General features: G+C 52.8%; 2 protein-coding genes and 1 non-coding gene across 13 annotated transcripts; 1 reads left to right on the top strand and 2 right to left on the bottom strand.

Annotated features, from left to right (window-relative positions):
• On the bottom strand, window positions 1-21,839 carry MED12 (mediator complex subunit 12). Of its 10 annotated transcripts, none has more exons than XM_072956649.1 (46): window positions 21,522-21,839; window positions 20,909-21,013; window positions 20,510-20,701; window positions 20,214-20,373; window positions 19,520-19,701; window positions 19,218-19,328; window positions 18,854-19,108; window positions 18,351-18,497; window positions 18,093-18,192; window positions 17,826-17,962; window positions 17,468-17,599; window positions 16,990-17,116; window positions 16,180-16,409; window positions 15,575-15,655; window positions 15,274-15,444; window positions 14,923-15,067; window positions 14,706-14,756; window positions 14,249-14,367; window positions 13,930-14,073; window positions 13,320-13,483; window positions 12,998-13,129; window positions 12,334-12,561; window positions 12,014-12,158; window positions 11,722-11,842; window positions 11,266-11,367; window positions 11,051-11,164; window positions 10,620-10,795; window positions 10,261-10,440; window positions 9,126-9,197; window positions 8,550-8,683; window positions 8,221-8,382; window positions 7,555-7,666; window positions 7,299-7,388; window positions 6,731-6,840; window positions 6,372-6,507; window positions 5,932-6,093; window positions 4,417-4,791; window positions 4,059-4,209; window positions 3,699-3,904; window positions 3,464-3,541; window positions 3,317-3,371; window positions 3,154-3,241; window positions 1,242-1,485; window positions 734-877; window positions 486-567; window positions 1-280 (listed from the first exon to the last, which is right to left on the bottom strand). In XM_072956649.1, the coding sequence occupies exons 1-46, from the start codon at window positions 21,618-21,620 to the stop codon at window positions 237-239; spliced, it is 6,495 nt and encodes a 2,164-aa protein (XP_072812750.1). In that variant the 5' UTR covers window positions 21,621-21,839; the 3' UTR covers window positions 1-236. The 10 variants fall into 10 exon arrangements, with proteins under 10 accessions (XP_072812750.1, XP_072812748.1, XP_072812749.1 ...); XM_072956647.1 differs by having other exon boundaries at window positions 734-895; window positions 21,522-21,838; XM_072956648.1 differs by having other exon boundaries at window positions 734-895; window positions 3,708-3,904; window positions 21,522-21,838.
• TRNAT-GGU (transfer RNA threonine (anticodon GGU)) lies at window positions 1,830-1,901 on the bottom strand. The gene has a single exon. It is a non-coding gene; the product is annotated as a tRNA-Thr (tRNA).
• Window positions 21,150-27,692, top strand: IL2RG (interleukin 2 receptor subunit gamma). 2 transcript variants are annotated; one of them, XM_072956650.1, is made up of 8 exons: window positions 21,150-21,271; window positions 24,406-24,559; window positions 24,784-24,965; window positions 25,165-25,304; window positions 25,696-25,858; window positions 26,409-26,505; window positions 26,760-26,829; window positions 27,161-27,692. In XM_072956650.1, exons 2-8 carry the CDS (start codon window positions 24,498-24,500, stop codon window positions 27,344-27,346), a joined length of 900 nt encoding a protein of 299 aa, XP_072812751.1. In that variant the 5' UTR covers window positions 21,150-21,271; window positions 24,406-24,497; the 3' UTR covers window positions 27,347-27,692. The 2 variants fall into 2 exon arrangements, with proteins under 2 accessions (XP_072812751.1, XP_015106181.2); XM_015250695.3 differs by lacking the exon at window positions 21,150-21,271 and adding an exon at window positions 24,024-24,182.
• Window positions 27,693-27,974: the final 282 nt, after the last annotated feature.

The following is a 27,974-nucleotide window of genomic DNA, read 5'->3' as shown; positions in this document are numbered from 1 at the left end:
TCCCTTTGCAAAGAAGCTCTGTGTATTGGGTGCAACAGCTCTGGGGTCTCTATATAAATAATATACAAAACCCAACAGCTCAATGCCTCACATTAACAAAAATACTAAAAACTCATTAAAAATGGAGCCTGAGGGAAGAGCCCCAACCACTACTGGTGCTAGCCCAGGAAGGGGGCTGGGGATTAAGAAGAAAGGGTGGGGCCACATCCAGTGCACAAGCAGTTCCTCCGGGTGGCTCAGTAGCGTCCAAATATGTTGGTACTGGGCTGTGGCTGGGTATCTGTGAAAAACCAGAGATTGTCAGGGGTGGGAGGCCAAGCAGGGGCCGTGGGCATGCATGAGGAGAGCCATTCAGGGGAGGGGATAGAGTGCAACGCTTCCCGCACAACCTGGGCTGGAAGCAGCCACCTCAGCTACTTTGGCCTCCCCCACTGCCCCCACCAGTGATTCCACGGGGCTCTCCTAGGGAAGGAAGGCGGGCTTACTGGAGAGCTGTTGTTGGAGTTGCCGGACCAAAGCCGCTGTCTGTTGTTGTTGCTGCGTCTGCTGAAGCCCCTGGCGCTGGAACTGAGTTGAAAATGGGAAGTGGAAGATGGAACTCGAACCTTGAGTGTCCTTCTCCATCCTCATGTCGAGGGCCCTGCCTTGCCTCCCACCTTTCCCCCATTTGGTTCACTGGCCTCCTGCCCACCCTGGGACGCTGTCCCTGAGCCTGGGGCTGGCCAGCAGCTACCTGGGGCTGGGACTGGGGCTGGGGCTGGGGTGGAGCCGCCTGCTGCTGCTGCTGGTGTGCTTGTTGCTGCTGCTGCTGCTGCTGCTGCTGCTGCTGCTGCTGCTGCTGCTGCTGCTGCTGTTGCTGCTGCTGCTGCTGCTGCTGCTGTTGCTGCTGCTGCTGCTGTGAAGACAGGAGAGAGATGCAGGTCTAAGGAGACCATGGGGCTGAGCCTCAGTGGCGGAGGGATGGGGAAAGGAGTGAAGCAGATGGAGGGGACTCTGGGTCCCCTGCCCTCCCTGCTTAGAGAGCTGCAGGGAAAATCAAATCTAGAGTACCCAGCAGACAATCCCCCAACTCTCTCCCACCAGGACCCCTGGGAAAAGTGGGGAGGGGAGGAAACTGTTTTTTTAAGCTCCCACTGCATGCCAGCTGCTGCCTCATTGCACCCTGAGAAGCACCCTTGAGCCTGTGCCTCTCCTCCTCCTCCTTGGGGTCCCAGGTCCCAGATGGAATCCCAGAGCCTCACCCGCAGGATCTGCTGCTGCTGCTGCTGCCGGATGTGGTACTGTTGCTGCTGCTGCTGCTGCTGCTGCTGCTGCTGCTGCTGCTGCTGTTGCTGCTGCTGCTGCTGCTGCTGCTGCTGCTGCTGCTGCTGCTGCTGCTGCTCAGGCATAATGGAAGCCGACCGGACGCCGGCCTGGACGCCCTGCGCGCCCAGCTGGGCCATGGTGCCTATCATGGGCGTTTGCTGCAGGGTCTGGTGTGAAAACCTACAAGACAAGGAGGTCCAGAGACCAAGGCGTGGGCTGGGAACAGAGGAGGTGGATGAGCCCCAGGTCCCTGACCTGAAAGAAATGTCAACGAGCCATTTCATTCACTCCTCCTGTCACCAAGCGGAAGGGCCCTTTTGCGTTCTGACAGATTTCTCAGTTGGGGAGTGAGGGGCAGAGGCAACACCTATTTGAATGTCTCCTAACCTTTGTGGTCAGGAACTTCTGAATTCTGCTGTCGCTGTTTTTCTCTTATGAAAATGAAAAACGGTCTGAGTGTGGGCTAGGCCTTTTTTTTTAAGTTCACCCTTTATTGTTTTATTTTATTTGATTTTTCCCCCCAGTGGAGGCCCTGGGGATTGAACCCAGGAACTTGTGCACACCAAGCACGTGCTCTACCACTAAGCTATACTCCCCCGTACCCCAGGCTAGGCATTCTATGAACACTCACTGAAATTGTTTTGGTTATTGTCGTCATTGGGCCCCAAAAGCATTTCAGGGTCTTAAAAACTGCTGAGTTCTTCTGCTCCAGACACGTTCCTGACCCTGATCTGAAATCACTGCAACACGCTACTGGTCTCAAGTCTCCTCTCACCTTCCCTACACATCCTCCCCACACATTCCATGTTAATCTCTCAAGGCTCCCAACACATCCTATCACTTTCCTGATCAGGAGAGCCCTTTCTGAGATTGTGTCTCATTCTACACCGAGCAATCAAGGCTCTCTCTCCCCTGCCCACTCCCAGCCTATCCCCTATGACTTCCCTGGCACCAATCTTACTCCATCCAAGCTCTTTTCCTTCCTGGCCTCCCAGTCACCCTTTTTCTTCAGGTCCCCAAGCCTTTGTTCTTGCTACGTCCTCTACCAGGAATCCCTCTCCTTCCCCTCCTCTCCACAAATCCAAATCACAGCTAGCCTTCAAAGGCCAACTCAAGTCTGAACTCCTTCACGAAACTTTCTCTGATGAGTCAGGCTCACAGTGATCTCATCCCACACTTTTCCTGAATTCCCATTTTCCTTCACAGCACACAACTACACAGCTGATTGCATCTGTCAGCACAGTGTTCCCTCAGTGTTCTGTGTCTCATCTCTCCAGCTATAGTGAAAGCTCTTTGTGGTGAGGAACTCTGTATTTTTTAAAAATACTTTTTCTCATCCCACCTGGTCCTAGCATAGTGCTGGCCACACAGTGGACAGTTCAACACTTCTAAGTCAGGGACTTTCCTTCTGGTCCACCCCACAGTGTTCTAAACCCTAAGCTGCAGAGCCTCAAGCCAAGGGTACAATGTCTTCACTAAAGCTTGACTAACACTCAGCCTGGTGGGAGAATGTGTTCGCTAGTCCATTCTAGTGCTAAATGGCTCGAACAGCATTTTGATGACTCCTTATCCCACAGCGCATCTGTGAACCCCAGGTCTTGCCTTCTCAGAGTCCCGTAAAACATTTCCCCCTCTCTGGTCCGAGAAGAAATGCTGGGGAAGCAGGTGTGAGACTATTAGTCGCCAGGGTCCCTTCCGGCTCTGGCATTTTGTGGCGACAGGCTGTGTGGCTGGATAAGTGTTCTTGGCGCCTCCAAAAGTTCTGACCCGTCCCATCACCTCCAGGCACAGGTTGGCCCAGACCAAACGCCTCAGTGTGTCTTCACAGCCTCCGGCTCCCTTGGGTACCTTTGAGTGGAGGTCAGCCCGTGTCCGTAGGTTGGGGCCTGCTGGTGCACATAGCCACTGGGCCGCTGTTGCAGGTGGCGAGTAGGATCTACAAGAGTAGGATTGGTAGAAGGGTGGGTGCTCTGATAAGGCTGGCTGGAGTAGCTGGGGGGCACCATGGTACCTGCGGGGCCTGCGTGTTGCTGCAATCCCACATGAGAAACATAAGGAGTATAGCCCTGGGGGGAGGGAGGAGAGAGGGTGTCAGGGCCAAGAGTGCGAAGAGCCACCTGCCTCGAGCTCCCTGAGTCCCACCACCTCGTGCCCTTACCTGGGAGGTCTGCAAACCGTAGGAAGAGCTGGGAGTCATCTGATGGACAGACGACTGTCCCAATATCCCCTGACTCTGCTAAAGGGAAAAAGGAGACCGACTCAAACTCAGGAAATGCTTTCTGCCACCTCGTTGCTTGTATCTCCCACTCTCCGTGTCCTTGTGAAGGTCCCGAGTGTCCCCTCAGTCCTCAAAAGCCCCTCTCCCTGACGGCCCTCCTTACTGCCCCTCTCACTATCTTTGCCTGGAGCTGTTGGCGAAGGCGCTGTCCTTGGGGCACCGCAGGCTGCTGCTGCCGGTACACGGAGGTCTTGTAGGAGGAGGGTTCTAGCCCCATGACGCCAGTCATGGTCGTGGGCAGCACTCCAGGGTAAGGTGGTCGGGTTGGCATCTTCTGCATAGGTAACCGCACAGGGCGGTATGGGTCCACGCGAGGGCCGCCTGGAAAGGGGAGCAGGTGGACCTCTCTAGGTTCCTCATGCCTCATCTCCTGCTCAGTGCCCCGGGCATCCTGAGCTCCTGGGAGCACTGGTATCATTCCTCAGGCAGGAGGGATGTTCAGGTCAGTCCCTCATGCCCCGTGGCTGGCACTCACCTGCCGGTAGTGGCTGGTTCTGGGTATACAGGCCTATGGAGCCCTGCCTGTAGCTAAGGTGGGATATGGAGCCAGGGTTGGCGTGGTGCAGGAGGTCCGGAGGCACTGTCACTCCATAGGGGCCACTGCGGCCCGGGCCCATTCCATAGTCCTGGGTCAACAGCAGAGGAGGGAAGTGAGAGGGCTGGGGTGAGGTGGGGTGCGGGGGGTGGGGACAGGAGCTGGATCGACATGGTTCATTCTTTTCTTCTTAAAGGTACATCCCCAGGGCCCCCACCCCTCCCACAAAGTAGACACTGGACAGAATCAGGAAGAGAGAGGGCCTGGGAAAGAGGCGTGACGGGGCGGGGGCACTGACCTCTGTCTTGGCGGCAGGCTGGCTGCGTTTCTTGCCCTTGGTGGACTTCTTCTTGCGTTCCTCAGTGTTGGGTGGGGCAGCCCCGGGTTTGTCGGTTTTGGGGGGTTCTGGAGCCTTTTTCTCAGGCTCCATCAGGGCAGGGGCAGGGGGCTCTTCATCTTCCGGCGGCAGCGGCAGCGGCTCCAGGTAATAGGCGCGGGGCCGGGGCCTCAGGTGCGTGTGGTAGAGCAGCAGCCGCTGTTGCTCCTCTCCGCGGGCCACGCGCCGGTCCACCCGCACTGTTCCAAACCAGCCCCAAGACAGTGGTGCTGATGGCTTCAAGCCCTCAAAAAGATCCCAGGGAGAGATCTTTTGTTTGGTGGAAACCTGCAGACCCTGCTCCAGAAAATGAGAAACAGTGAGCTGTTGAAACTTGGAAAATAGAAGACAGACCTTAAGGATTTGGAGGAGAGGGGAAAGTATCTGTTGGCAGTAAAAGAAAAAAGTCATGGGTAGAGGGGAGAGTATAGCTCAGTGGTAGAGAGCATGCTTAGCATGCACGAGGTCCTGGGTTCAATCCCCAGTACCTCTATTAAAAAATAGATAAAAATAAATAAACCTAATTACTTCCCTGCACCCCCAACCTCCCCCCAAAAGTTATGGGTAAATTCAGGGCAGATGATGAGAGGAACACAGACAGACATGGGCACACAGACCACCCCTCCACACACACACAGTGGAGAGGGAGAGAGAATTGAGAGGGGAAGGGTGATGGGGGGAGCAGACAGAGACAGACAGACACTGACAGAGGAAGACAGATATAGAAACAGGAAGGCAGAGAGAGAAAAGGCAGCAAACTAGAGACAGGCAGAGAGAAACAGAGACAGGAGAGAGAGGGAAAAACAGGAAGAGAGAGAAAGGCAGAGAGAGAGAGACACTCAGAATGACAGACAGAGACAGATGGGCCTGGGAAGAAATAAAGAGGATGGCTAGATGAGTATGCTGGACTTTGGATTTTAAGCTCCACATCCTCTTTTTCCTTTCTCTCTCTCTCTCTATTATACACAAAGATTATGGTTTCTCAACAAATACTGCAACTGACAGAGAGAAGAGAAAGAGAAAACTGCAGAGATGGGTGGGTGGGTGTGGGGAGAGAGAAACTCAGGGATGAAAGAGGTACAGGCCATCAGTCAGGCAGAGAGGTGGGGTGCCAGCTGGGGAAGAGCAGGACAGGAGGCGGGGGGAACAGAGGAAAGAGGAGAGTTGGGTGCTGAGAAATGAGTGGTATGTTAACAGGGGAGAGGCAGTGAGGGGAGGTGGGTAGACACCAAGGAAAGAGAGCAAGACTCCCAAGCTGGGGAGAAGAAATGTGAGGAAAATTACATGATTGACTCAACACCCCAGGGATGGCTCTCATCAACAGAGCCTGATGAGTCTGTTGTAGCTACAGGGTTAATGCAGGGGAGGCTCTGGCCCAAAGGTGAACAGAGTTAGGGTGGGGCAGGGAGCAGGGGATGGGAAGACAATTGAACGTGCCTCCTTCTTGAAGATGGAGTCGAAGCCAGCAATCTTGTTACCCTTGGTGTCGATAAGGGAGCCCTGTGGCTCACATGTGATGACATCTCGGGTCGGCTTGGGCAGTGGCAGCAGCTGGCGAACTTTTTCTAGACTGTCTGACTGGCGCTCCCCCAACTCCTTCTGCAGGCACAGGAAAATGGGACAAGAGTTCAAGGACACAGGAAAACAGGAACGGGAATTCTCTGGGGACAGCACAGAAGCCAGCCCCAAGAAAACAGTTAGTCAATCCTTACCACATGAGTAACAAAGAAAACTCGGCTGGCTGGGCAGCGCAAGGGGAGAGTAGGGGGCCTTGGGCAGCACAAGGCCGTAGAGGTGGGACCCCCCAAAAGCAAAGTCAGGGGAGCGGGAGCCAACACTCCAGGCCCCCAGGCCTCGGCCTTGCCCCCTCCACTCACCTGCAGCTTCTTCACCAGGTTCATATAGGCACGTTTGTTTTCCTCCATGCTGCCTTGGGAGATGCTGGACATATCCGCGGCCAGTGTTCCATTGATGAGCACACTCAGCATGTCCAAGACTGTGGTGAAGAGCTCACTGTGGCAGGAAGTCGGGGAGAAAACCAGAGGAGAAAGAAGTTCAGACAGAGAGCTCCAGGTTGGACATAGGCAGGGAGTGGGCGCCAAAACAATGCGGGGAACCCTGGACTGCGGAGTCCACAGTACCAGCCACACCGAATCTTGGTGGGTTGGTCACCTGGTGTGGGGGGAGGGGATCCTCTCGGGTAACAAACTGGAGGGAGGGGGCGGGGATGCTTTACTTGTTGGACTGCATGTCGACAGTGCCGCTGATGATGATCTCCAGGAGGAGCACAGCCCACTCTGTGGTCTGCTGGGTGCTGCGCTGCACCGTGTCAAACATGCCCCCCACCTGCCGGGGCCACAATGAGTCGGTCAGATGGCTCAGGGGCAAAGACCAGCATTTAAGGGAAGCTTAGCTTAGAACTTGGGTTGGAGGCGGGACCCCTGAGGTCAATGTTCCCGTTGTACCTATGACTGGCTACACGTCCTCAGGCCAAGGACTTAATTCTTGACATCTCTGGGCCTCGGTTTCCTGACTTATAAAATGATAGGAGTTGGACTAAAGAATGTCCAAGATTCCATTCAGCCTTCCACAGTAGGTTTCTAGGGCTGCTCAGACCCAGCCCGAATCTAGGATTCTGAGGTGGGGCCCCTGAAAGGATCCAGTCCCCTTAACCACTTTCAGGTCCTGCATCCTTTAGGAAAGCCTGGGCCCACCATCCTCACCCTCACCTCCCCAGGCTGGGGCTTCTTTGTCTGCGGTCCTCGCCCCACCCCTGGCTTTCTTCTCCCCTGCTCCCCTCTCACCAGGTTAAGCCGCAGTTTGAGGGCCTCGTGCATTAGCTGCTTTGGTTTGCAATCATCTAAGTACTGGTCATCTCGCCAATTATTCACAATCTAAGAGAGAAACAAGCACAACACACAGTTCAAGGATCTTCTCATCGCCATGAGAAGCACTCAGGGCATTCATCTGAAAATACTGTGGATTCGGAGTATGTAAGCGGCCTCATGGCTGCATCCTTGTCTGCCCTCCTGCCCAGCTCCAGGGCCCAGAGACTTGTACCTGGTGCACCTGGCTGTAGAGGGAGGTAAGGAGTCCCTCACGCTGCTCATCCTGCCCTTTGAGACATGTCAGCACGAGGGATAAGAAGGGCTGCTGGCTCAACAGGGACATGCTAAACGGGAGGAACAGAACAGAACAGGACCATGGGTTGGAGATCAGGCAACTTCCAATCTCATTCCTCTGAGCCCTCAGACTCTACTCTCTTAAGATACAGTTTCACACATAAATGAAAAAGAATCTGAAAAACAATATATACATAGTGGGAGGGTATAGCTCAGGGGTAGAGTGCCCACTTAGCATGCACAAGGTCCTGCGTTCAATACCCAGTATCTCCATTAAAAAAACAAACAAATGAACAAACAAACCAATTATCTACCCCCTATATATATATATACATATATGTGTGTGTGTGTGTGTGTGTGTGTGTGTGTGTACGTATAACTAAAACACTTTGCTGTATACCTGAAACTAATACTACGTTGTAAATCTACTTCAAGAAAAAAGACAAAAAGATCTAGCCTCTTGCTCAACCATACCCACTCTCATCCTCCAATTGTCCACTTTTCTCTGATTTTGCTCCTCACCCCTGTGCCTCAACTTTTCTTCTTCCCTGGGCCTGCCTCTTCTTTCTACCCCTCAGTCCTGGCACCCCCACAGCTGCTGTACCTCTTCTGCTTTTGTCGATCACGTTCTTTGCGGGAAGAGGAACCAAGGTGCTGGCCCTTCTCCAGTTCTTCCCCAGCAGCCTTTAACACATGCCCCTGGACTGAGGTGGGCAGTTTGGCAATGAGGGGCGCCACCAGCCATACACCAGAGCGCTCTAAGGAGCTGGAGAGATGGCAGACAAGGGGTTACAGAAGAGCCAGGCAGGGTTGGAATCATCCATCCTCTCCTCTGCAGACAGACATGCCTGGTATCTCCCCATGGCCAAAATCATTCCTGCCACCAGGAGAGACACTCACAAGGGGATGGGGTCTAGTATATTTCTACCCAACCTGAGCACAGGCTTGGTCTTGCTGCTGCTGGGCATGTTGCTCGCAGTGTTTCCAGAAGATGACCCTGTCTCTGCTGATTGCTGGAAAACCTCGATTGTGGCCTTGGCAATGTTCTCTAGGAGGGAGTTCATCTCCTGAGGACGAAAGGCATAGGGGTGCTAAGTAGGGAGCTGGGGGCAAAGGAAAAGAGATGGTAGGAGAGCTGAGAGATGAGAATGGAGAAAGGCATCTGTGGAGGTTGATGGGAGGCTAGTAACACCACTCTTCAGGGAGTCGTGCCCTCCAGCACCTCAGATTTCTCCCACACCCCACTGTCTTCTCCTTTACATACCTCCTTATGATTGTGGCCACAGAAACAGCCTCTACCGTCGCCAGTGCCAACCTTCCCCACAGCTCAGAGCCCCAATGCTCCCAACCCATTTCCCTTATCATCAGTGCCACACGTCTGCCATCTTCCCATCCTGTCTTATCTCCAGAACCCAAAGGTAGGACCTAGGTTCTTCTATGGTGGCCCACCTCTCTGACATGTGTTGCTGGAAGTGAGCACAGGAAAGACAGGGCCCGGGCACCACTCACATTTTTAGGGGTCTGCTTGATCATGAGCTGCAGCTCCAAGGAAGACTGGCGCATGGTCCACTGGTCCAAGTTCTGCGATAGAGATCCACCCCAGGCTAGTCATCAGCATGTCACCCCAGCCACTCATCACCCAGAGGACAGTTCCTGATCTCTCACAATCTTGAAATCACATACGCCCATGGGTCTGAAAGAGACCTCGACGTCCCTTCTTTTGGAAAGATCACACATAAATAATCCAAAATGGCTGCAAAATCTAGCCTACTTGAAAAGCGGTTTTGGAAAGACTTCACATCTTTCCCCAGTTTCCTGTTCCAGAGCCCCACATTCCTTAGCATCAGGAAGTTCTGCTTAATGCTTAACCTAAATCTTTGATGTTGAAGTTGAAGCCTGCCGCTCCTGTTTTAAACCAGCTGCTCAAAGTCCTTTACAGACCCGAAGGCTAGTCTTAGCTAATCTCTCTTCGTCATTATCTCCTCTGGGCTGAACAGGCCTCATTCCTTGAGCTTTTCCACAACGGCTTTCTTTTTCCACCCTCCAGTCACATGAGTGTCTGCAGCACCGTGGCCAGCCAGAAGGGACACAGGCAGACCTAGCTTCATACGCTGACTCTGAACTTAACTAGCTGTGTGAGTTACTTAACCTTGGGCAGGTCACTTCGCCTCTTCAAGCTTCAGTTTCCTCACTGGTCGAACAGGGATGCTCAGATCACTTCACAGGGTTGTAAAGATTAAATGGGAAGATGTCCCAGGACTATTGAGCAGAGCACCCAGCATGAAGCAGACACTCGACAAGCAGGAGCTCTTCGATAGGGGTGCTACTAGTTACTGGGCCGTGACCAACGTGCCAAACACACAAGGCCAAAACCTAGGTCTCCCGGATGCTATGCCTCCCACGGATAAGCTAGAGTCCTACTCCAGAGAGCTGTGCCCTCACTCACAGTTAACTCTAGAGTCTGGACCATATTGGCTTGACGTGGAAACCCATGCTGGAGTTGTTTATCTCACCATCTTCCACCCACATCCTCATCCGTCCTCCTCCTTAACTCCCCGCCTCTTTCTCTCTCAAGGTTTCCCATCATTTCACCCCACACTCAGGCCCCACCACCTCCTCCAAGAGCCCTGTCACCTTGGCTTACCTGGAGAATACGCTTAATGCGCTGCCGCTGGGGGTTCTCCCCATCCTCGTTGTCTAGCAGTCGATGTGGGTAGCAGATGAGCTGCATGAGGCGCTGGGCCTGGGCACTGCTCAACACTGGGTCTTGCAGGTCATTGCTGTCCTCACACAGCGATTTAAGGCAACGTTCTCCTACCCATTCCTGAGGAAGCCGATAATCAGGAGACTGGGGCGACTGGTGAGGGAGTTAGGAATAAGGGGGATGGACTGGGAGTTAGTGAGGGACACGAAGTATGGTCAGGAGTTAGTGGGATCATGGCTGGTAACAGGACGCTATCGCACAGTGGCGCTAAGGAGGTGTGGGGGGACGGTGAGACTGACCTGCTGGCAGATGCTGCGTAGCACGTACTTGGCATAGACATCCAGACTTGCTGTCTCCACAGAGATGTTGCGGCCACCCTGCCTCCGACCGCCACTGCCACCTCCTCCCTCCTCCTCTGGAAGTTCTTCTGTTCCTCCTGTCACAGTGAAGCCCGACCCCTTCAGTTCCGCATCCCCTGTGGTTCACGGGCGGGAGATAGGGAGGGCAGAGTGAGATTCGAACGAATGCTGTGTGGAGACCCGCCCCGGACCCACAGAGGCAGCAACTCCCCAAATCCTGCCCTATGGGACAGAAATATACTTCCTGCCCTCCTCTCCTCCCCAAAGGTCAGAGAGACCACCTTCAGGAGAGAGAAAGACTGTCCTTTGTAGTTTAGCTGGCACTCCACCCTATACACACTTCTGGCACCACTCCCTTCCTACCCTCATACCAAGTACAAACACAGCCTTGAGAACAGCAAACACAGCTCCATCCACGATGCGGTTCTGGGAGGCAGCCAGCAGGTGGCGGTCACAGGAGGAGCGGATTCCTACAGTAGGCTTGTCTGGGGAGGGAGCCCAAGTCAGGGGGAAGCAAAAGTAGAAACAGTGGGGGTGGGGCAGCCACCGTTTCAACGGCTGCCTGGCGGGGATCGGGGTCACTTACTTCCGTCCGACTGGCAAGGATTGAGTTGAGGTGTCTTGAAAAGGTGGAGGAGAATACGGCAGGTAAGCCGGGCCCCTGGCTCCGAGTCCTGTTCACTGCAGGCTACAGAGAGGAAGACAAAGCAGGCGGAAAGGATGAAGGCCGACTGTGGGTCTGTGGGTGGTGAGGGGCTAAAAGGGGAGCTGAGGTCAGGTGAAAGGAGGAAAAACAGGACAATGGAGGAGAGGTGGGGCAGCGAACTGGTCTGCAGGATAAAGAGAGTACCTAGAAGGGTCAGGAACCGGAAAGATCAGGGCTGCCAATGCAGGGGTAGAAAGAGGCCCCTCCCAGCCTGAGGCACACCACAGGATTGGCCTCTGCTGCCACCAGGAGCCCCACACCAAACAGCAGCAGCCATTGAGTGTGTATTGGGATGTGGGGTCTAGATATTCTAGGGGTCACAGATTGGTAGTTCACCAGCATTAAGGAGGGAAGGGATGGCTGCGCAGCGAATCAGATCCTCTAAGAGCAAACACTGCCGAGCGATGAGGATGGCGACAAAAGTAGCCAGTGAGTCGTGAAACGACAGGTCACTGACCTGGAGGAAAAAGCAGACATAGGCGGCAACTCAGTATGGCGGGAGGATGCCTACTCAAAGCGCTTTGCCTCCACTCTGCCAGACGCCATCCCTCCGCTCCCCCGATTCTGGAAGCAGACCTCCGCCCTGGGAACTGCCCAGTGCCTGGTGTGCCCCCAGCCCCAGTCTCACATCCACGTTGCAGAGAAGGTCGTTGAAACCACAGGTGCCATTGTTAGAGGAGCAGCACAAGGCCTTAAGCACCCCCAGCCACTCCGCGCTCAGCGACTTGCAATAGCCCGTCAGCTCTGCACACAGGATGGCGATGTCATTCACCCTGGGGAGGAGTACAAACGCCCTCAGGAAAAACCTCGTTCTGCAAAACCTCAGACTCACTAAGTTTTTATCTCCACCCCGGCAATCGCCAAGGTTGCGGTACCTCCCGGGCATCTCATCCCTCCCAATATCAGGCGGGAGCGTGGTGCCCATGCCTCACTCAGTACGCCCCATACCTATCGGGATCATGGTGCCCCACACAGACGTGCATAAGGGCATTGCAGACAAAGCTGTAGCGGTTAGCAGGGTTCTCACTAAGACTCTTGCCTAGCCCCGTGTAGGTGAAGGTGTGAGCGGCCGGGTTCTCCAGAGTGTCAATCATGAACTCGGGCGCCCAGCGCATGTTGGATTCTGACGGCTCCACGTTGCAGTAGATGGTGTTCTTCACCTTGGAGCAGAAGTCGCTGCAGAGGTGGGGGACAGGAGAAAGCAGTGTTGAGGAAGGTCTGGAGAGGCAGAGGGAGGGTCAGGAAAGGGGGGAAAAGCAAAAAAAAAAAAAGGAGAAAGGGAGGAACCAGGGGCCTGAGGACAAGAAAAAGGGAAATGGGACAAATCAGACTGACTGGGGAGGAAGGGAACCCAGTGAGAATAAGGCACAGGGGCCTCCCGAGGCAGGGAGGAGGAGTGCAGGCCCCATGGAGATGGGCTGGAGACAGACTGAGGAGGAAGGAGGCCCACTCTCAGGAGCCAAGAACACGTGGAGGACACGGTCCCCAAATGACCCTGCAGAGCAGAAACAGCAGGGTCCTAGGCTGTGCTCTGCTCCTGGGTCGGGTGAGAGCGGGAAGAAGATGGGACGAGGTCCCACTCTCTCTACCCCTTACCTCCCACCTCTCTTACCTGAAGAGCTCCCCAAATTTGCTCTTTAAATGGCTACAGGAGGTGTACAGATCATAGAGATAAGCAAGGATACAGCGTTCTGCAGAGGAGCCATCGGACCGGTTCATCCCATGCTTCACGACGCCACACAGCCTGTCACGAGGAGGCAAGGTCAGGAGGTGTGCCTGGAGCAGCAAAGATGCCCGGCCCTTGGCAATACTCCCCCCGTGACTGGACAGCATGCATTTCCCCACTGTGAGAGCCCGGTGTGTTCTCTGCAGGCCACTTCCACTAGCCTCCACCCAAGCTCTGCGTGTTCCGGGTATTTTGAAGGCTGGCTTACCCCTCAAAGACCTGTGCCATCTGGTCCTGGTTGAGGATGAGGCAAGCGTGGTAGTGCCGCAGGACAGCCACGATGCACAGGCACAGGCTGGTAGTGTAGCTGCCCACCAGGTCCGAGGATTTGAGAAGCAACTCGGCCTCCACGACACTCAGTTCATTCAGTAGCTAGCAGAGTGAGTGGTGGATGAGAAACCAGAAGAGGCCTCGCAGGTTACACGCAAACCCCCTTCCCGCCAGGAAACTGGCAAGGTCGGCCCGAGCCACTTCCTAAAGAAGCCACCTCAGTACAGGAGGGCCCCAGTCGTATGCCTGTCCTTTATTTTATTCACGAAACATGCCACATCGATGAGGTGACCAGTCTCCAGGATCCAATCCTACGAACTCCACAATGGGAAGACAGTCTCAGCCCAATGCTCAATTCCGTCTCTCCAGCCTCCCCAGGGAGCACCTGAGTCTATTCCTGCTGGCTTAGCTCACGGGTCTCTCCCCCCACACTAGTCTCTCAGTCCTTCCAAACAGCCCGCGCCACTGGCCTGAGCTTCTTCCCCTGTCCTCACAAGCCTGTGGAGCACAAACTCCTTCCTCTGCCCTTCTCTTCCCAACTTCCCCACCTGTATGGCAAAGTCGATGAGGCCACTGATGCTGAGTGAATACTCCATGAGGTCGAAGATGAACTGCACGTGCTGCACGAGAGGCAAGTGGTATGACATGCCAAGGGCGAAGCTCGTGATCTGCTCCAGAACGTTCCGGGAGACCTGATAAGGGCAGTGGGAGTGAGATGGGAGCGGAGAGAGGCGGGGAGAACTCAGGAAGCGAGAAAGGATGACAATGGAAAGGGATAAACCTGGGGGGTAGACGGAAGATAAGGAGGAAAGGAGCACAGAACAGGAGGCCAGAATGTGGGAAAGGGGCCTGGACTTAGGCCCATACCTGAGCCGTGACCTGGTGTTGGTCATAATGAGAAAGGTGCTGGAACTTAGCAAAGATGTCCTCAGCAGTGGGGAAGGCTTCAGGCCGGTTGCGTCGCCGCTTCTGCCCATCCTCCCCACCTGAGGGGACAGTTGAAAGGGACCAGTCAGGACAGGGAAGATGACTAGGTAACTGGGGGTGGGGAGGGGGGTATGGAGAGAAGGCTATGGGGGCAGGGAGGGAAAGGGGAAGGAAGGAAGGGAAGGAGGGAGGCAGGGAGGGAAGGAAGGAAGAGGGGACTTGGGAAGGGAGGGTCAAGGGAGGGGTGGGTGAGGGGATGAAGGGAAGGGGACAGCGAAGCAAAGGTTTGGAGGACCACAGACTATGTGGACCTTAGAGGAATACGTACAGGGAGGTGCTAGGTGGAGGGAGGGAAGGGAGAGGGAGGGCGGGCAGTATGGGGCTTACTGTGAGGTACCTAAGAATGTCAGGTCTCCAGGATTCAGAGGCACAATAGGAGCAAGCTGGTCTGCAGAGGAGGGGAATGAGGGGGGAAGTTTCAAAAGGACTAGAGCTCTCAGGAGACTCCAAGAGACAGGACATCGGGACATGACTGGGAGTTCCCTACACTGGGGAGGGGAAGACTGACTAGGGCGCTCTTGGGGGGAGATCTGTTTCAGGAGCCTCACACCCACCAGTTTCCGCGGTCCCCTTGCGGTTCAGAACCTTCAGGATATCCTTGGTAATTTTCTTGATGGCATGGCGGGCATCATCGCGCTGCTTTCCCACCCCAAACAGTACGACCAACCGCTGGTTGCACTCATGGCTGCATGACTCCTCCTGCATCCCAGCGGCACCATCAGACTCCAGTAGGCACGGATCGCTCTCCCTCCTCTTAAAAGCATGCTCCATGCCCCTCAGCATCCCAGTGCTCAAGCCCTTCCCAGCATACCACACCCTCAAGAACAGCTCCAACCCCTCGGCACAGTCCTTGGACAGAAACCTGGGCTCAGAACAGATGGTCGCGAGGTGGTGGGGAACGGTACCTGGGGGATGGGAAAGTGTGTGGCATACTGCACATGCCGCGGCTGGTCATAAAGAACCCCAAGGGTCCCTTCTAGCTTCTCCTTGGGTGGGGGCTTCACCTCCTTCTCAACATCTGGCTTCCCAGGGGATGGACTGCCCTTGCCCTCACAGGGCATAGTAGGGGAGAACAACTAAGAGAGAGGCAAGAGGGCAGAACGTTTAGAGGAAGACAAAGGGATTGGGGGCATAAAGAAATTCCCCAAAGTGGCACCACGGGAGGACCTCAGGAGCCGGATTCTTCCACAGCGGGATCTAACTTACTGAGAAGTCAGGCTTCTCCATGTCCTCAAAGAGCACACTGGAGCTAGGATCGATGTCCATAGACTCTGAGAGCCCTGGATCCTGAGGGCAGAGAACAGATGTGAAGTTGCTTCAGCTCCAGGGGGCTGCTTCCCACCATCAGGAAAAGCTGACCGGGAAGTTGGAGAGGAGATCACATTGGGAAAAGCACCAGATCTGGGTCAGGCCTTGGCCGGTCACATAATCTCCACAGGCCTCGGTTTCCTTCAGCTTTAAAATGAGGATAAGAATACCTCACAAGTAGGGGGAGGGTATAGCTCAGTGGTAGAGTGTGTGCTTAGCATGCACGAGGTCCTGGGTTCAATCCCTAGTACCTCTGTTAATAAATAAATAAAAACAAATAAACCTAATTACCTCCCTCAACAACAACAAAAATTTAAAAAAAGAACACTTTACAAGGATGCTGCGAGGATCAAATTAAAAAAAACTGACATGAGTGGGCTTGGTAAACTGCGAAGCACTAAGCTGGTCCTACCCTCGTTACCAGGTAAAGGGTTTTCAGAGGACTCTAGGAACCAGGAAGATGGAACCTCAGAAGAAACTAGGGCAAGGAAAAGCCTGCTCACCTCCAGCTTGCTGCTGCTGCTGCCCTCAGCCTCCTTGCGCTCAGGGTCATCGGCAGGGTCGTCAAAAGGAGAGGGAGGCCGGGGACCAGGGGCTCCAAAGGCAAGGTCCCCTCGGGAGATGAGGGTGCAAGTATACATGTTGTGGGAGAAAACATCATGTCGAATCAGTTCACAGAACAGCAGTACCAGGTTAAAGAATTCTACCCGCTCACTCTCACTCCGGGGGTCCGCTGGAGGCAAGCAATGAGAAAAGATGAGTTAGGGGAGCGGGAAAGAGATGGGAAGAAACAGAGAGGGACACACCTAAGGCAAGAATAAGAATGATATCCTTCAAAAAAACCTCCAAAATTGTTGAGGGACAAAGTGTGCTCAGTTACCCCACCTCCCACCCGCACACCATCTCACAAAGGAATACAGCATCTCTGTTATTTATACATGAAAATGCTTCAATTATATGCTCTTGTTTTTTTAAAAAAATTTTTTGGGGGGGGGGAGGTAATTATGTTTATTTATTTAGGTTTTTTTTTAATGGAGGTACTAGGGATTGAACCCAGGACTTTGTGAATGCTAAGCACACACTCTACCACTGACCTATACCCTCCCCCCGTATGCTCTTGTTTTGATTCTTCTCTTTACTTCTCTACTCTGTTCAACTGTAAGGTGATCAGAGACTAGAATTATGTCTAAAAGTCATTCTGCCTCGAGCTCAAGACAGAATATACCCCAGAAGGCCCTTCACAATGCTTTCTCCTGACAGGGATGAGTAACTGAGTCTTGGCAGAGGTAATAGAGGGTGACAGAGGTCCATACTTAGCATGGGAGCCTGTGTGTCCAGAAACTGTAGGAGGACATCCTGGAAAATGGGAGCACTGGGAGCAGAAAGGGAGCCAGAGGCGATGGAACCCTTTTCATCTGCGGCTTCAGATTCTCCACAACGCTGTGAGAGAGAGCAAACGGTAAGCTTGGAGGTTTCACTGGTTTCTTCACTCTTTCATGTGCAATCCTTGAACGACTACCAGTTTTGCCTCCACCTCAAGTTTTTCACGTCCACTCCCCTCTTGACTTCCATTTTCTTGACCGCCTCCCAGCTGCAGCCTGGATCGCTTCTCTAACTCTGATATTGATCAACTCCTTTCTACTTTCGCCTGATGTCCTCAACTTTCCCTTGAGATTCTTGACCACTTCTTTACTCTCACAACTTCAACTGTGGTCTCACAACCAGCTCAATCTGGCTCCAGATGCCACTGCCCCATTGGCTGACTGCATTCTCTTTTCTCTGCCCCCTCACCTCAGCCTCAATCTCTGCCTGCCTCTTCTCCAGCAGTTTGGCTACCACCATAGCACGATGCCGACCAGAGCGCTTGCAGCTGACAGCCCACTCACACAGTAATGATACCACAGCATCATCATCTGAGGAGATCTGGAGACCAAAGGAAGATAGGGATAAGTAAGGGAGGGTTGGGGACAAAGAGTTGAGTTCCAATTTCCCAACGACTGGGCCCCATCTTAAACCATCGGAGGCCCAGTAAGACCATCCGTCTCTTCAGACAGCCCCTGATTTTAATGCCTCACCATGCTTTCCCCTCATATATACTGCTGCTCTTGCTATGTTATGCACTCCTTCTGTTCCCCTTCTTGCTTATTACCTCGTGCCCATCCTTGCTAGGCCCCAGTCCAAAGATTCGGTTACAAAGGGAGTCAAGAGAATTGCTGAAGTCTGAACGTTCAAAACTATGGCTGTCCAGCACTTCCAAAGTATGGAGCACTCGTCCAATGGTGAAGCCTAAGGAGGAAAAGTGGTAAAGGGGACGTAATTAGAGGTCCAATGTACTCCGAGTCTCAGATCTATATGTCCTTATCATCCCCATTCTTTCCTCAAGCATCCTTCTTACTGTCTGTACTCTGGCACCCACCTGCAGTCGCTTCCTGGCACTTATCAAAAGACCAGCGAACCTCAACAGCCTGTCCCCGCTCCTTGATCTGCTGCTCAATCTCCCGCAACTTTGCACGAACCTGCAGGAAGGAAGGCTTTAAGGATGTAGCAAGGCATACAAAAGGCCGGGGCTCCAGGCTAAAACAAGAGCACCAGACTCCAAGTCACTCTTTCCAAAAGAGTCACTTGAGCCTCTCACATCCCAATCTGGGGGTACCAGGCTACGGGTCAGACTCACCTGCTGAGTGAAGGCACTGTTGCCCTCTGGCATGGGCAGGTTGGAGGGGGCAATAGGCAGGTGGTCAAGTGGTGAGCCAGTCTTGATTCGACTATCAGTCAGTGAGTAGTGCCAAACCAGGGCACTAGGACAACACAGGAGGATGGTCTGCCAAGACAGAAACAGTTAAGTCAAACTCCATTACCATGGCCATCTCTCTAGAATCCCATCATAAGACCCAACCCTTAAATTTCTGATCCCAAGTTATTCTGAATCCCTGGGGTGTCATCAGTCCATTTCTGAGCCCCTCCCCTCATCCACCCTCCTAAAAGGCTTTGGGCCTACAAGAGAACTAACTAACTGAAAAGGACCTAACACGCCATGAGCGAGAAGCAACACTCTCCAATCAAGTACTCAGTGCCTACCGTCACCTCCAATTTAGAATCACCCCTGTTCTCCAGGACAAGAACCTAACTCTTCTCAAGATGCCTCTTAATACTTCCTCAGGCCCATATAGTACCTACCTGAAGGATACAGCTGAGGCCAAAAACCAGGGGCCGGTGCTGAGGGCACATAAGCAGGTCACTAAAGGGTGTAGAGGGTGTGCTGCTAGTTGGGGGCTGAGGAGCAGGGGTGGTGGGCAGTGTGCTTGTTGACTGAGCAGACATCACATGAGACGAGTGACTGCTCACGCCATCCAGCTGTAGGGCCAGTCTCCGCGTACAGAAGTACGCAAGGCGGCGAGACAAGTACGCGGACTGAACGAATTCCCCAGAGTACTGTGAAGACATGACCATCAAACTCCCTTAGTTCTCTCCAAGGGACATTGCTCTCACGCCTTATTCCTCCTCACATCCTCCCTAGACCCCCCCATATCCTAGGCCTTACTCGAAGCAGCAAAGGCAGCAGTAGTTTAAGTAATTCATCCTCTCCAGGGCGGATTTTCTCAAAACACTCAAGTACCCAGGTCAGGAACTCATGTCTGTCCAGCATTCCATCCTGTGGGTACCAGGAGTCGGAAGAGAGTTAGTTTCACCCAGGGACTCTTACAGAGATGAGATTGATAAAGCAAATGAAAGGACGAAGAGAACCATAAGTGGGGCAAGGTGGCAGGCGGATTCTGTTCTGTGCTGGCAGGGTATGAGGGCAGGCTCAATCCCACACCCCACACGCCACGCCCTCCTTCCTACCTGAAACATGAACATGGCCAGCTTCTCGTTGTAGTCCCACTGCCGGATTGCCACCTCTACATCATGGGGCAAGGGCCCTATAGTGGAACCACAGCCCCCACTTCCAGCAGGCCCTGGCCGGTAGTATTCAGCCATCTTTTGCAGCTGCTCCCATAAGTACTTGGTGATAATCTGAGTCCATTCTAGGGGAAAGATGGGAAAAAGGCGATTTGATCCCATCCTTCTCCTTAGAACACCTTCTGTCCCCCACCCCACCCCCAATCACCATACTTATAAATCCTATTCATCCCTTTTAGGCTCTAGTCAAATGCCACCTTCCTAAAGCCTTCCTAGGTGTCCTCAGAAGAAAGACATCTTTAAAAAAAGTCATCTTTCTGTCCACTGAAGTCTCAAAGAAACTTCTGCCTCTACTTTTGACACTACATCCTATACTTAATCATGTGAGTCATACACATGCCTTAGCATCTCTACTAGGCTATAAGCATCCTAAGGGCAGGGGTTGGGTGGTGGTCATCTTTATAGCCCAGTACACACACACACACACAGAGTAGATATTCAAGATAATTGATGTTTACTGATTGAGTAAATGCAAGATACAAGGAATATAGATGAGGAAGGGGAATAATTTCAAGGATCTCTCTACCACTCCTTGAAGCGATCAATGGTGGGACCCCTGGTATTAGGAGTTACTCACCTGTGAAGGGGTCAACGACATGTCGCTTCTTAACCTTGGTCTCAGACATTGCTGCATAGTAGGCACAAGTCATCTTAATGAGCCAGGCAGCCCGCATCACAGGCACTGTGTATTTGGCTAAGTACCCAAACACTTCGTCCTTCTTACTGAAAATGGGGACCTGGATGGACATGGCAAATGGTGAGACCTCTGTTACCCCCGTGAGCTAGCATCCATGTAGCTTAATTCAGGAATCGGAGGGTACTTGGTACCCAGGCTCCCCTCCCTGGCCTGAAGAACAGGAAACAGTACCTCACCTTTTTGGCTAGTTGTGTAAGTGGCTTGGTGCCAGCCAGGTCAGTGAACCAGGTGTTAATGGCACTCTGGGATCGTGGAGTCACCAGCCAGAAGTTGTCCTTCTGGTTCACTTGGGGCTTCCTGCGACCAGTGTCAGGGAGGGTGTTACAACGTAACTTCTCTGCAATAATGCTGCTGAAGTTGGAACTGATCTGAGGGAAGAAAACTACACCTCAGGGTGGCAAGAAGGGGCAGAGAAGTGGTCGAGCCTCTGATGGGCAAATGCCAATATGGTAGCATTACGTTTTGAAGGAAAACTCGGCCCTTTAGGTCGTCCCTTTAAGTCTTCCCAACCCAGGGCCTTTGCTCCTTCTCATATTCTTCCAGCCTTTTCCTTCAGCCTGGCAGGGTTGTCTCACCTTGGCAGGATTAAAGTTGACGTTCTTGGCACTGCCATGTTCATCCCCAGAGACAGCAGGCTGGTTATTGAAACCTTGTTTTACATTCAAGGCCGTGAGTTCATCCTGAGGCAAGAAAACGACATTTTAGCTTTTTTTTTCCCTGAGCGGTGAGTGGTGGGAGAGGAGGGCAGAAGAGAAGGGAACAAGGCGGAAATTTTTGAGTAGAACAGACTGTTACTTAAAGCTAGGCCCTTATAGTCATTGGACCCCACCCTCACCACCACAGTCACTAAGATTCCCAATCCCCCAGAGCTCGCTCCGCAGCACTCTTCCCTTGCAAGCAGCCGTAGCTCACCAAGCTGCCTGAGACAACTTTCTGAGGTACGTGTGCGTAGAGGGGGGCGCCTCCAGCGCAGCCCCTACATCACTCCCTATTCGCACCCAGGGACCCCTCCTCCGACCCCGGACCCCCAGGTCCTACTCTCCTCCACCAGCCCACTTTACTCTTCCCCCTTTCGGGACTTTCGCTCTCACCAAACCGCCCCGCCCCCCCTTCCCCGAGCCATCAGTGCTTCCTCCTTTGCCGATCGCTGGCCCCTGGCCCATCGAAAGCCTTGATTTTTGAACGCACCTCCTTCTGTTTCGGATCTTGAGGGTACACATCGGGAGGCCCCAGCCGCGGCCGCTTCAGGGGCCGGTGTTCGTAGCTCAAGATCCCGAAGGCCGCCATCTTGCCCAGCCCGTAGCGCCAGAGGCGCCAGCCGGCCCGGCCGCGGAGGGAGGGGGAGAGGGAGCCGAAAAGGAGGGGGGCGGCGGTTGAGAGGACGGCAGCCGAGAGACAACAAGGCGGCACGTTAGAAACTCTCGATCATTGCCGGAAACTACCGAGGGAAACCGAGGGACGCCGGGAACCGTCGGACAATACCGACCGCAGCGGGGGGCGGGGCCCAGCCGGCGTGGGGCGGAGCTCCGCTCCCGGAGCTTTTCGGCCCCGCGGCCGGAGATCGGTTTCACGCTGTGAGTAGCTCGGCAACATCCGCCAGCCGTGTGCGCTGCGCTTGGGGATACGAACCTGCGAGGCGGGAGCCAGCTGCGGCTCTGAGCTCCGACTGGAACAGGGTTCCCAGCGCCTCGCTCAGTTCTTGGCCTAGAATAAGTGCTCGATCGTCTGTGCCTTGAGTAGGAACTCTGCCTTTTACAAACCCCTTCTTCGTGTCTTAGTTTCCGCATCTGAAAAATGGGTGTACTGACACCTCCTTCAGAGGGACTATCGTGAAGATTAGAGACTATGTATGCATAAGAAAGCACCCATTAAAGCCTGAAAGGCCGGCTTTAATACCTCAAGGTTTTTATGGTCTAGCAGTGAGGTTCTTAACCTTTTCTGATTCACAATACCTTTAAAATGCTGGTGGAAGCTATGGCCCTTCTTCCCAGAAAAATGCACGTAGAGATATACAAAATGGTAGACACTTTGCAGGGAGATTCTTAGATTCCAAATCCTCCCCCCCCCGAAATTAAAACGTATGTCCTCTGAGTGTCCGTGAACTCCAGGTTAAGAACCCTTGCTCTATCTAAAGAGGCACCTACTAAGTGTCAGATGCTTTTCAGACATTACCTCCTTTAATCCGCAAAAAAACCCATGAGTTAGGGGTTATTCCTGTCTCCATTTTGTGGTTGAAGTTCACTTGCCCTATATCATACAGCTACTGAATAACAGAGTGGAGACCAGGATTTTTTCTTGACTCTCGATACCCGTTCTATCATGGTATGTATGGCCTTTTAGAGAAAAGACAGTGCTATAATAAAAATAACAAATAACAATAAATAGGGGAAGGCTATATAGCTCATCGGTAGAGTGCATGCCTAGCGTGCATGAGGTTCTGAGTTCAATCCCCAGTACCTCCATTAAATAAATACATAAACCTAATCACCCCCCAAAATAAATTTAAAACAATAAAACTAGCAAATAACAAATAAAAGTAACAGTAACAAAATGCCATTGAATGACAATCGGAAGACAAATTCATTCTGATTGGGGAAGAGGAAAACATTGGAAGAGGTAACATTTGAGCTAACCCTGAGGAATTTTAACCCTCAGAAAATTAGGGTGAGTTAGAACTTAAGCACAGTGCCTGGCACATATTAAAGGCTCGATAAATGTTTACTAAAGAAACCATTTCTGTAACTAGTGTCTCCAATCAGCTCTGTTTGGCAGAAGATAAATCTGACAGCAGAATAAAGAATGGATGAGAGAGCAGGGGGCCTTTAGAAAGGGAGTTCTAGTAATAATCATGAGCTGAGAGAATGAAAGGATGGTTTAGCACAGTGACTGTGATCATGGAAAGGAGGACACTGATGGGAGGAACACAAAGTAGTAGAGCTGATTGGATTCTCAGGGTGAGAGAGAGAGAGAGGAAGGAATTGAAGATGACATTGAAGTTTCAAGTCTGGGTGACTGAGACGGTGATGATACCATTAACTGAGATATCGACAAAGGAAGAGAAGCAGATGCAGGCAAAGATAAGGAGTTTGAGCTATTATCTGTTATACTATTTCCAGAATCTACTTCTAAGTCCCAGCTTCCTTACCAGTCTCAACAGGGACCCAGCTCCAACAACAGCTAAGGGTGGATATTCTGGTTTGAATTAGGTCAGAGGAAAGGTAGCTATAGACGTGCCCACAAGAGCCAAGACTGTATTTTCGATCCAGCCAAGATGGTAGAGTTTTGACAGAAGTTTCAGGGTGACTACGCCAAGGAAGAAGCATAGCATAGGATGTGGTGGGGGGAGTTCAGACCCTCCACTCTACGGGATAAAATGATTTAGAAGAGAAGGTGGTTGGGAATGGTGGTGGTGGTGGTGATAAATCCTTCCCAGGATCTAGGTTGTCTGAGGATTCTTGAGTCTGGGACATTATTGTATACCCCACTTTAGTCTCTACTTAACACCACGTTACAGTGGTGGTGTTACACCTACAGATTAGATTAACACCTAATCTCCCAGAGGATTTAGCCTGTGTCATAGCACACATTCACCACACCCTCTGTAAAGCCCTGGTTTCTAAGGTTCTTTCCACCGGAAGTTATGACAGAAGGAAATGTGTGGGTGGGGAGGGGTAGTGGGTAAGGGGCCCGGGTTCCTGACACAGTCTACACCCAGGGAACGAAGAGTAAGCGCCATGTTGAAGCCACCATTGCCACTCAGATCCCTCTTATTCCTGCAGCTGCCTCTGCTGGGGGTGGGGCTGAACCCCACAGTCCTCACGCCCAATGGAAATGAAGACAGCACAACTGGTGGGAAACCTGGGACTGGAGGGTATTGGTGAGAAGGGAGGCTGTAGGAAGGGGTCGTACAGAAATCTGGAACCTGCCAGTGGACATTAGAAGGATGTGGGTAGAACTTAAGAGTACTGTGGGGGAGGGCAAGAGGAAAAAGATTCCCGGCCTCAGGCTGTTGCTTCTGCTGACCATCATGTCTTCTCTTCCCCTCCCCCACTTCATTTTCTCCCTCACCTAGGTTTCTTCCTGACCTCTACACCCTCCGGGACCCTCAGCGTTTCCACTCTGCCCCTCCCAAAGGTTCAGTGTTTCGTGTTCAATGTTGAGTACATGAATTGCACCTGGAACAGCAGCTCCGAGCCCCAGCCCACCAACCTGACTTTGCACTATCGGTAAGAGAAGGGAAGAGGGGATGGCACAGAGGAGGGAGAGGAGGTGGGTTAGATGTGAGAGACTGCGTGGGGACCAAGAAGGAGGGTAGCCAGCCTCCCAGGCTCCCCACTGTTTTCTCGTGGGGTAAGTCCTAAGTCAGTTCAGAGGAACTGAGGCTGGGCTGTGGAAATCTGTAGTACTCAAGTTTACCTCACTGTTATTCTGCCTTTAAACCCTCTTCCAGGTACAAGAACTCTGATGATGGTAAAGTGGAGTGTGGCCACTATCTATTCTCTGAAGGGATCACTTCCGGCTGTCGGTTGGGGAAAGAGGAGATCCGTCTCTACGAAACATTTGTTGTCCACCTCCAGGATCCACGGGAACCCAGGAGGCAGGATGAACAAATGCTAAAACTGCAGGATCTGGGTAATTTGGAAAGGGGGCCAAGGGATAGTGGGAGGAATTGAAGTATATGGAATGGGGTTCTTTCACCATAAGAGTACTTGGGCAGAAGAGGGGAGGTGAGGGATGGGATGGGGAAGGGAGGAGGGGTCAGGGGCAGTACCTTCAGGATCCTGACTTGTTTAGGCCAGGGGACTGACCACACACGCACACATATCTCCAGTGATCCCCTGGGCTCCAGAGAATCTGACACTTCGCAACCTGAGTGAATCCCAGCTGGAACTGAGCTGGAGCAACAGATATTTGGACCACTGTTTGGAGCACCTGGTGCAGTACCGGAGTGACCGGGACCGAGGCTGGACTGTGAGTGCGTGGGGATAGTGGCGAAGGCCAAGCAAGTGGGGATAAAAGGACTCAATCAGCCAAACTCCTGCCTCCCAGTTCCCCTGGCCACCTTCCACCCTCCGCCAACTCCTTTCCCTATCATTGCCAGTGAGTTTTCCTTAAGGTTTCCCTACCCCTACTCTTCCCAATACCAGACAGGCAAGTAAACAAAAGGAAGCCTTGAAGGGGGTCTGGAGAGAAGGCATTCAAGTCTAGTCAGCGAAGGGAGCAGAGTGGCTTCAGTAGTCAAGAGAAGAGGGAGAAACTAGGAAGAACTGGAAGAAGACATGGGGTGGGTTGGGGGCAGCAGTTTGAATTCTCCCTACTTGTATAGACACCCATCTTTCCCTCGCCCTCTTTCTCTCCCAAGGAACAATCCGTGTACCAAAGACAAAGCTTCTCGCTGCCTAGTGTGGATGCGCAGAAATTCTATACGTTCCGTGTTCGGAGCCGCTATAACCCACTCTGTGGAAGTGCTCAGCACTGGAGTGACTGGAGCCACCCAATCCATTGGGGCAGCAGTACTTCAAAGGGTAAAACGAGTCTAAGGCATCACCCCACCCCATGAGCCCAGTACCCTCAACCTTTCTAGCACCACTATCTTTTGCTCTACCTCCCTCAAACTTGGTGGCCCATCTCCCCTCACTGAGTGTGCAACGCCAACCCCCAGGAAGCAGGGATTTTCTGTGTAAGGTGAGACCAGTGTGTTAGAGTAGGAAGATAGAGGGAGGAGGAGGAGGCTGAGGGGTAGTCAAAGGGCGTATAGAATGTAGAAGATTTGCCTTCAGCATTCCCAGAAAGCCTTCCTGGTGAAGATGGCCTTGGAACCAGGCAAATCTAGGGTTGAAAGCTGCCTCTGCCACTGACCACCTCTTTGACCTTGGGCACATCACTCACCTCCTTTCTTCTGTTTCCTCATCTGTAAAATGGAGATAGTAAGTGCTCCCCCCTCTCAGGAGTTCTGAGCATTCAGTCTACGGAAAGTGTATAGCACAGTGCCTGGCAGCAAGTGGGGTCTCTAAATCTTGGCACATAGTAGGGGCACTACATTTGTTCAGTCTCTTCCTTTTTTCTTTCCTATAGAGAATCCTTTATGGTTTGCACTGGAAGCTGTGCTTATCCCCCTTGGCTCCATGGGGTTGATTGTTAGCCTCATCTGTGTGTACTGCTGGCTGGAACGGTGAGATTTCAGAATCCTGGCAAAATGAGGTGGGAGGCGGGTGGCTGGGAAGAGTAGAGGAGGGTTATCACCGGGTCTCCAGGAGTAGAGGGCAGGACAGTAAGGAATGAGGGATCATCCAAGTGGTCACGGTGATGGAAGGAAGATGCCAGCACAGAGAACACAGAATCACTTCACTCCAGATGGGAGAACTGAGAGAAGGGGAATAAAAGAGCATAACCAATGTTCCCCTGCTCCCTCATTCTCCCCCTCAGGACTATGCCCCGAATTCCTACCCTCAAGAACCTAGAGGATCTGGTTACTGAATACCACGGAAACTTCTCGGTGAGCGCATTGTCATAGGCTGACTGCAGTCTGTCAACTGCCAGCTGCCTGCCAGCTAGACAGAGTATGGGGGCTGGAGGGGGGGCTGCACTAACAGTTAGGATGTGGCCAGCAATTGGGGGATGGGCTAGTGGAGGAAGACACACAGAAGGACAGATCCTAGGCTGGGTGAGGCAGACAGAAACAGTGGTATGGGGAGCCCAGAAGTATGTGCGTGTCCCTTCTGTAATCACAGGGGTTGCAGATGTTGTGAGAGTTCCCTTGGCACAGAGCCTGGCTCTTTCACTTCCTGCTCCTAATTGACCCCTGACCTGGCGATATCTGTCTTTAGGCCTGGAGTGGAGTCTCTAAGGGATTGGCGGAGAGCCTACAGCCAGACTACAGTGAGCGGCTCTGCCACGTCAGTGAGATTGCCCCCAAAGGAAAGACTCTAGGGGAAGGGCCTGGGGGCTCCCCCTGCAGCCAGCGCAGCCCCTACTGGGCTCCCCCATGTTACACCCTGAAACCTGAAACCTGAGCCCTGAAACCCTGACAGCACCCCAGGGTCCTGTAGCCCTAAATTGTACTAACTTCTCCTCATCCAACTAGCCTGGGTCCAACACTCCCCTCGCCCTGTGCCCTACCCTCCGTGGCTGATTTTGAATTTTGTGCCCCCTCCAGCTGCCCCCTCGTTCAATATCTCCTACTTGAGAATTGCCCCTTTACCCCCTACACGGCCCGGTATCTCATTTCCCCCAACCCAGCCCTTCCTCCTCAGAGGACTGCTTCTTCTGTCCATCCCTCCCGCCCTCCCTCTTTCCATCTACCCTTCAGTTGTTCCAGAATCAATGGGAAATAAAATTTCTGTTGAGAATCCTCAAGAATGTCTGTTGTTGGGGCGGGGAGCAAAGGAAACGGGGGTGCAGTGAGGGTGGGAGGCCTGGTGCCAGGGAATGGATACGTGGACTCATGTGCTGGAGGCAGTAGAAATTCACTAGAAAAGAAGACTGGGCCAGAAACTTTCTTTTCTCTAGGTGTCCTGCGCTCCTTCTGAGGGGCCGCTTAGAGTTAGATGTACCACGTTGCCCCCATTGCCAACTAACCTTTCCTAGACCCAGATTCTTCTTGCCTTATCCTTTCTCCCTCTTCTGCCACACATACCACTT

This window comes from Vicugna pacos, chromosome X (genome assembly GCF_048564905.1).
Source record: "Vicugna pacos chromosome X, VicPac4, whole genome shotgun sequence".
NCBI classification, from domain to species: Eukaryota; Metazoa; Chordata; class Mammalia; order Artiodactyla; family Camelidae; genus Vicugna; species Vicugna pacos.
The sequence above is the reverse complement of the archived record's forward strand: the minus strand, read 5'-3'. Positions and strand labels throughout refer to the sequence as shown.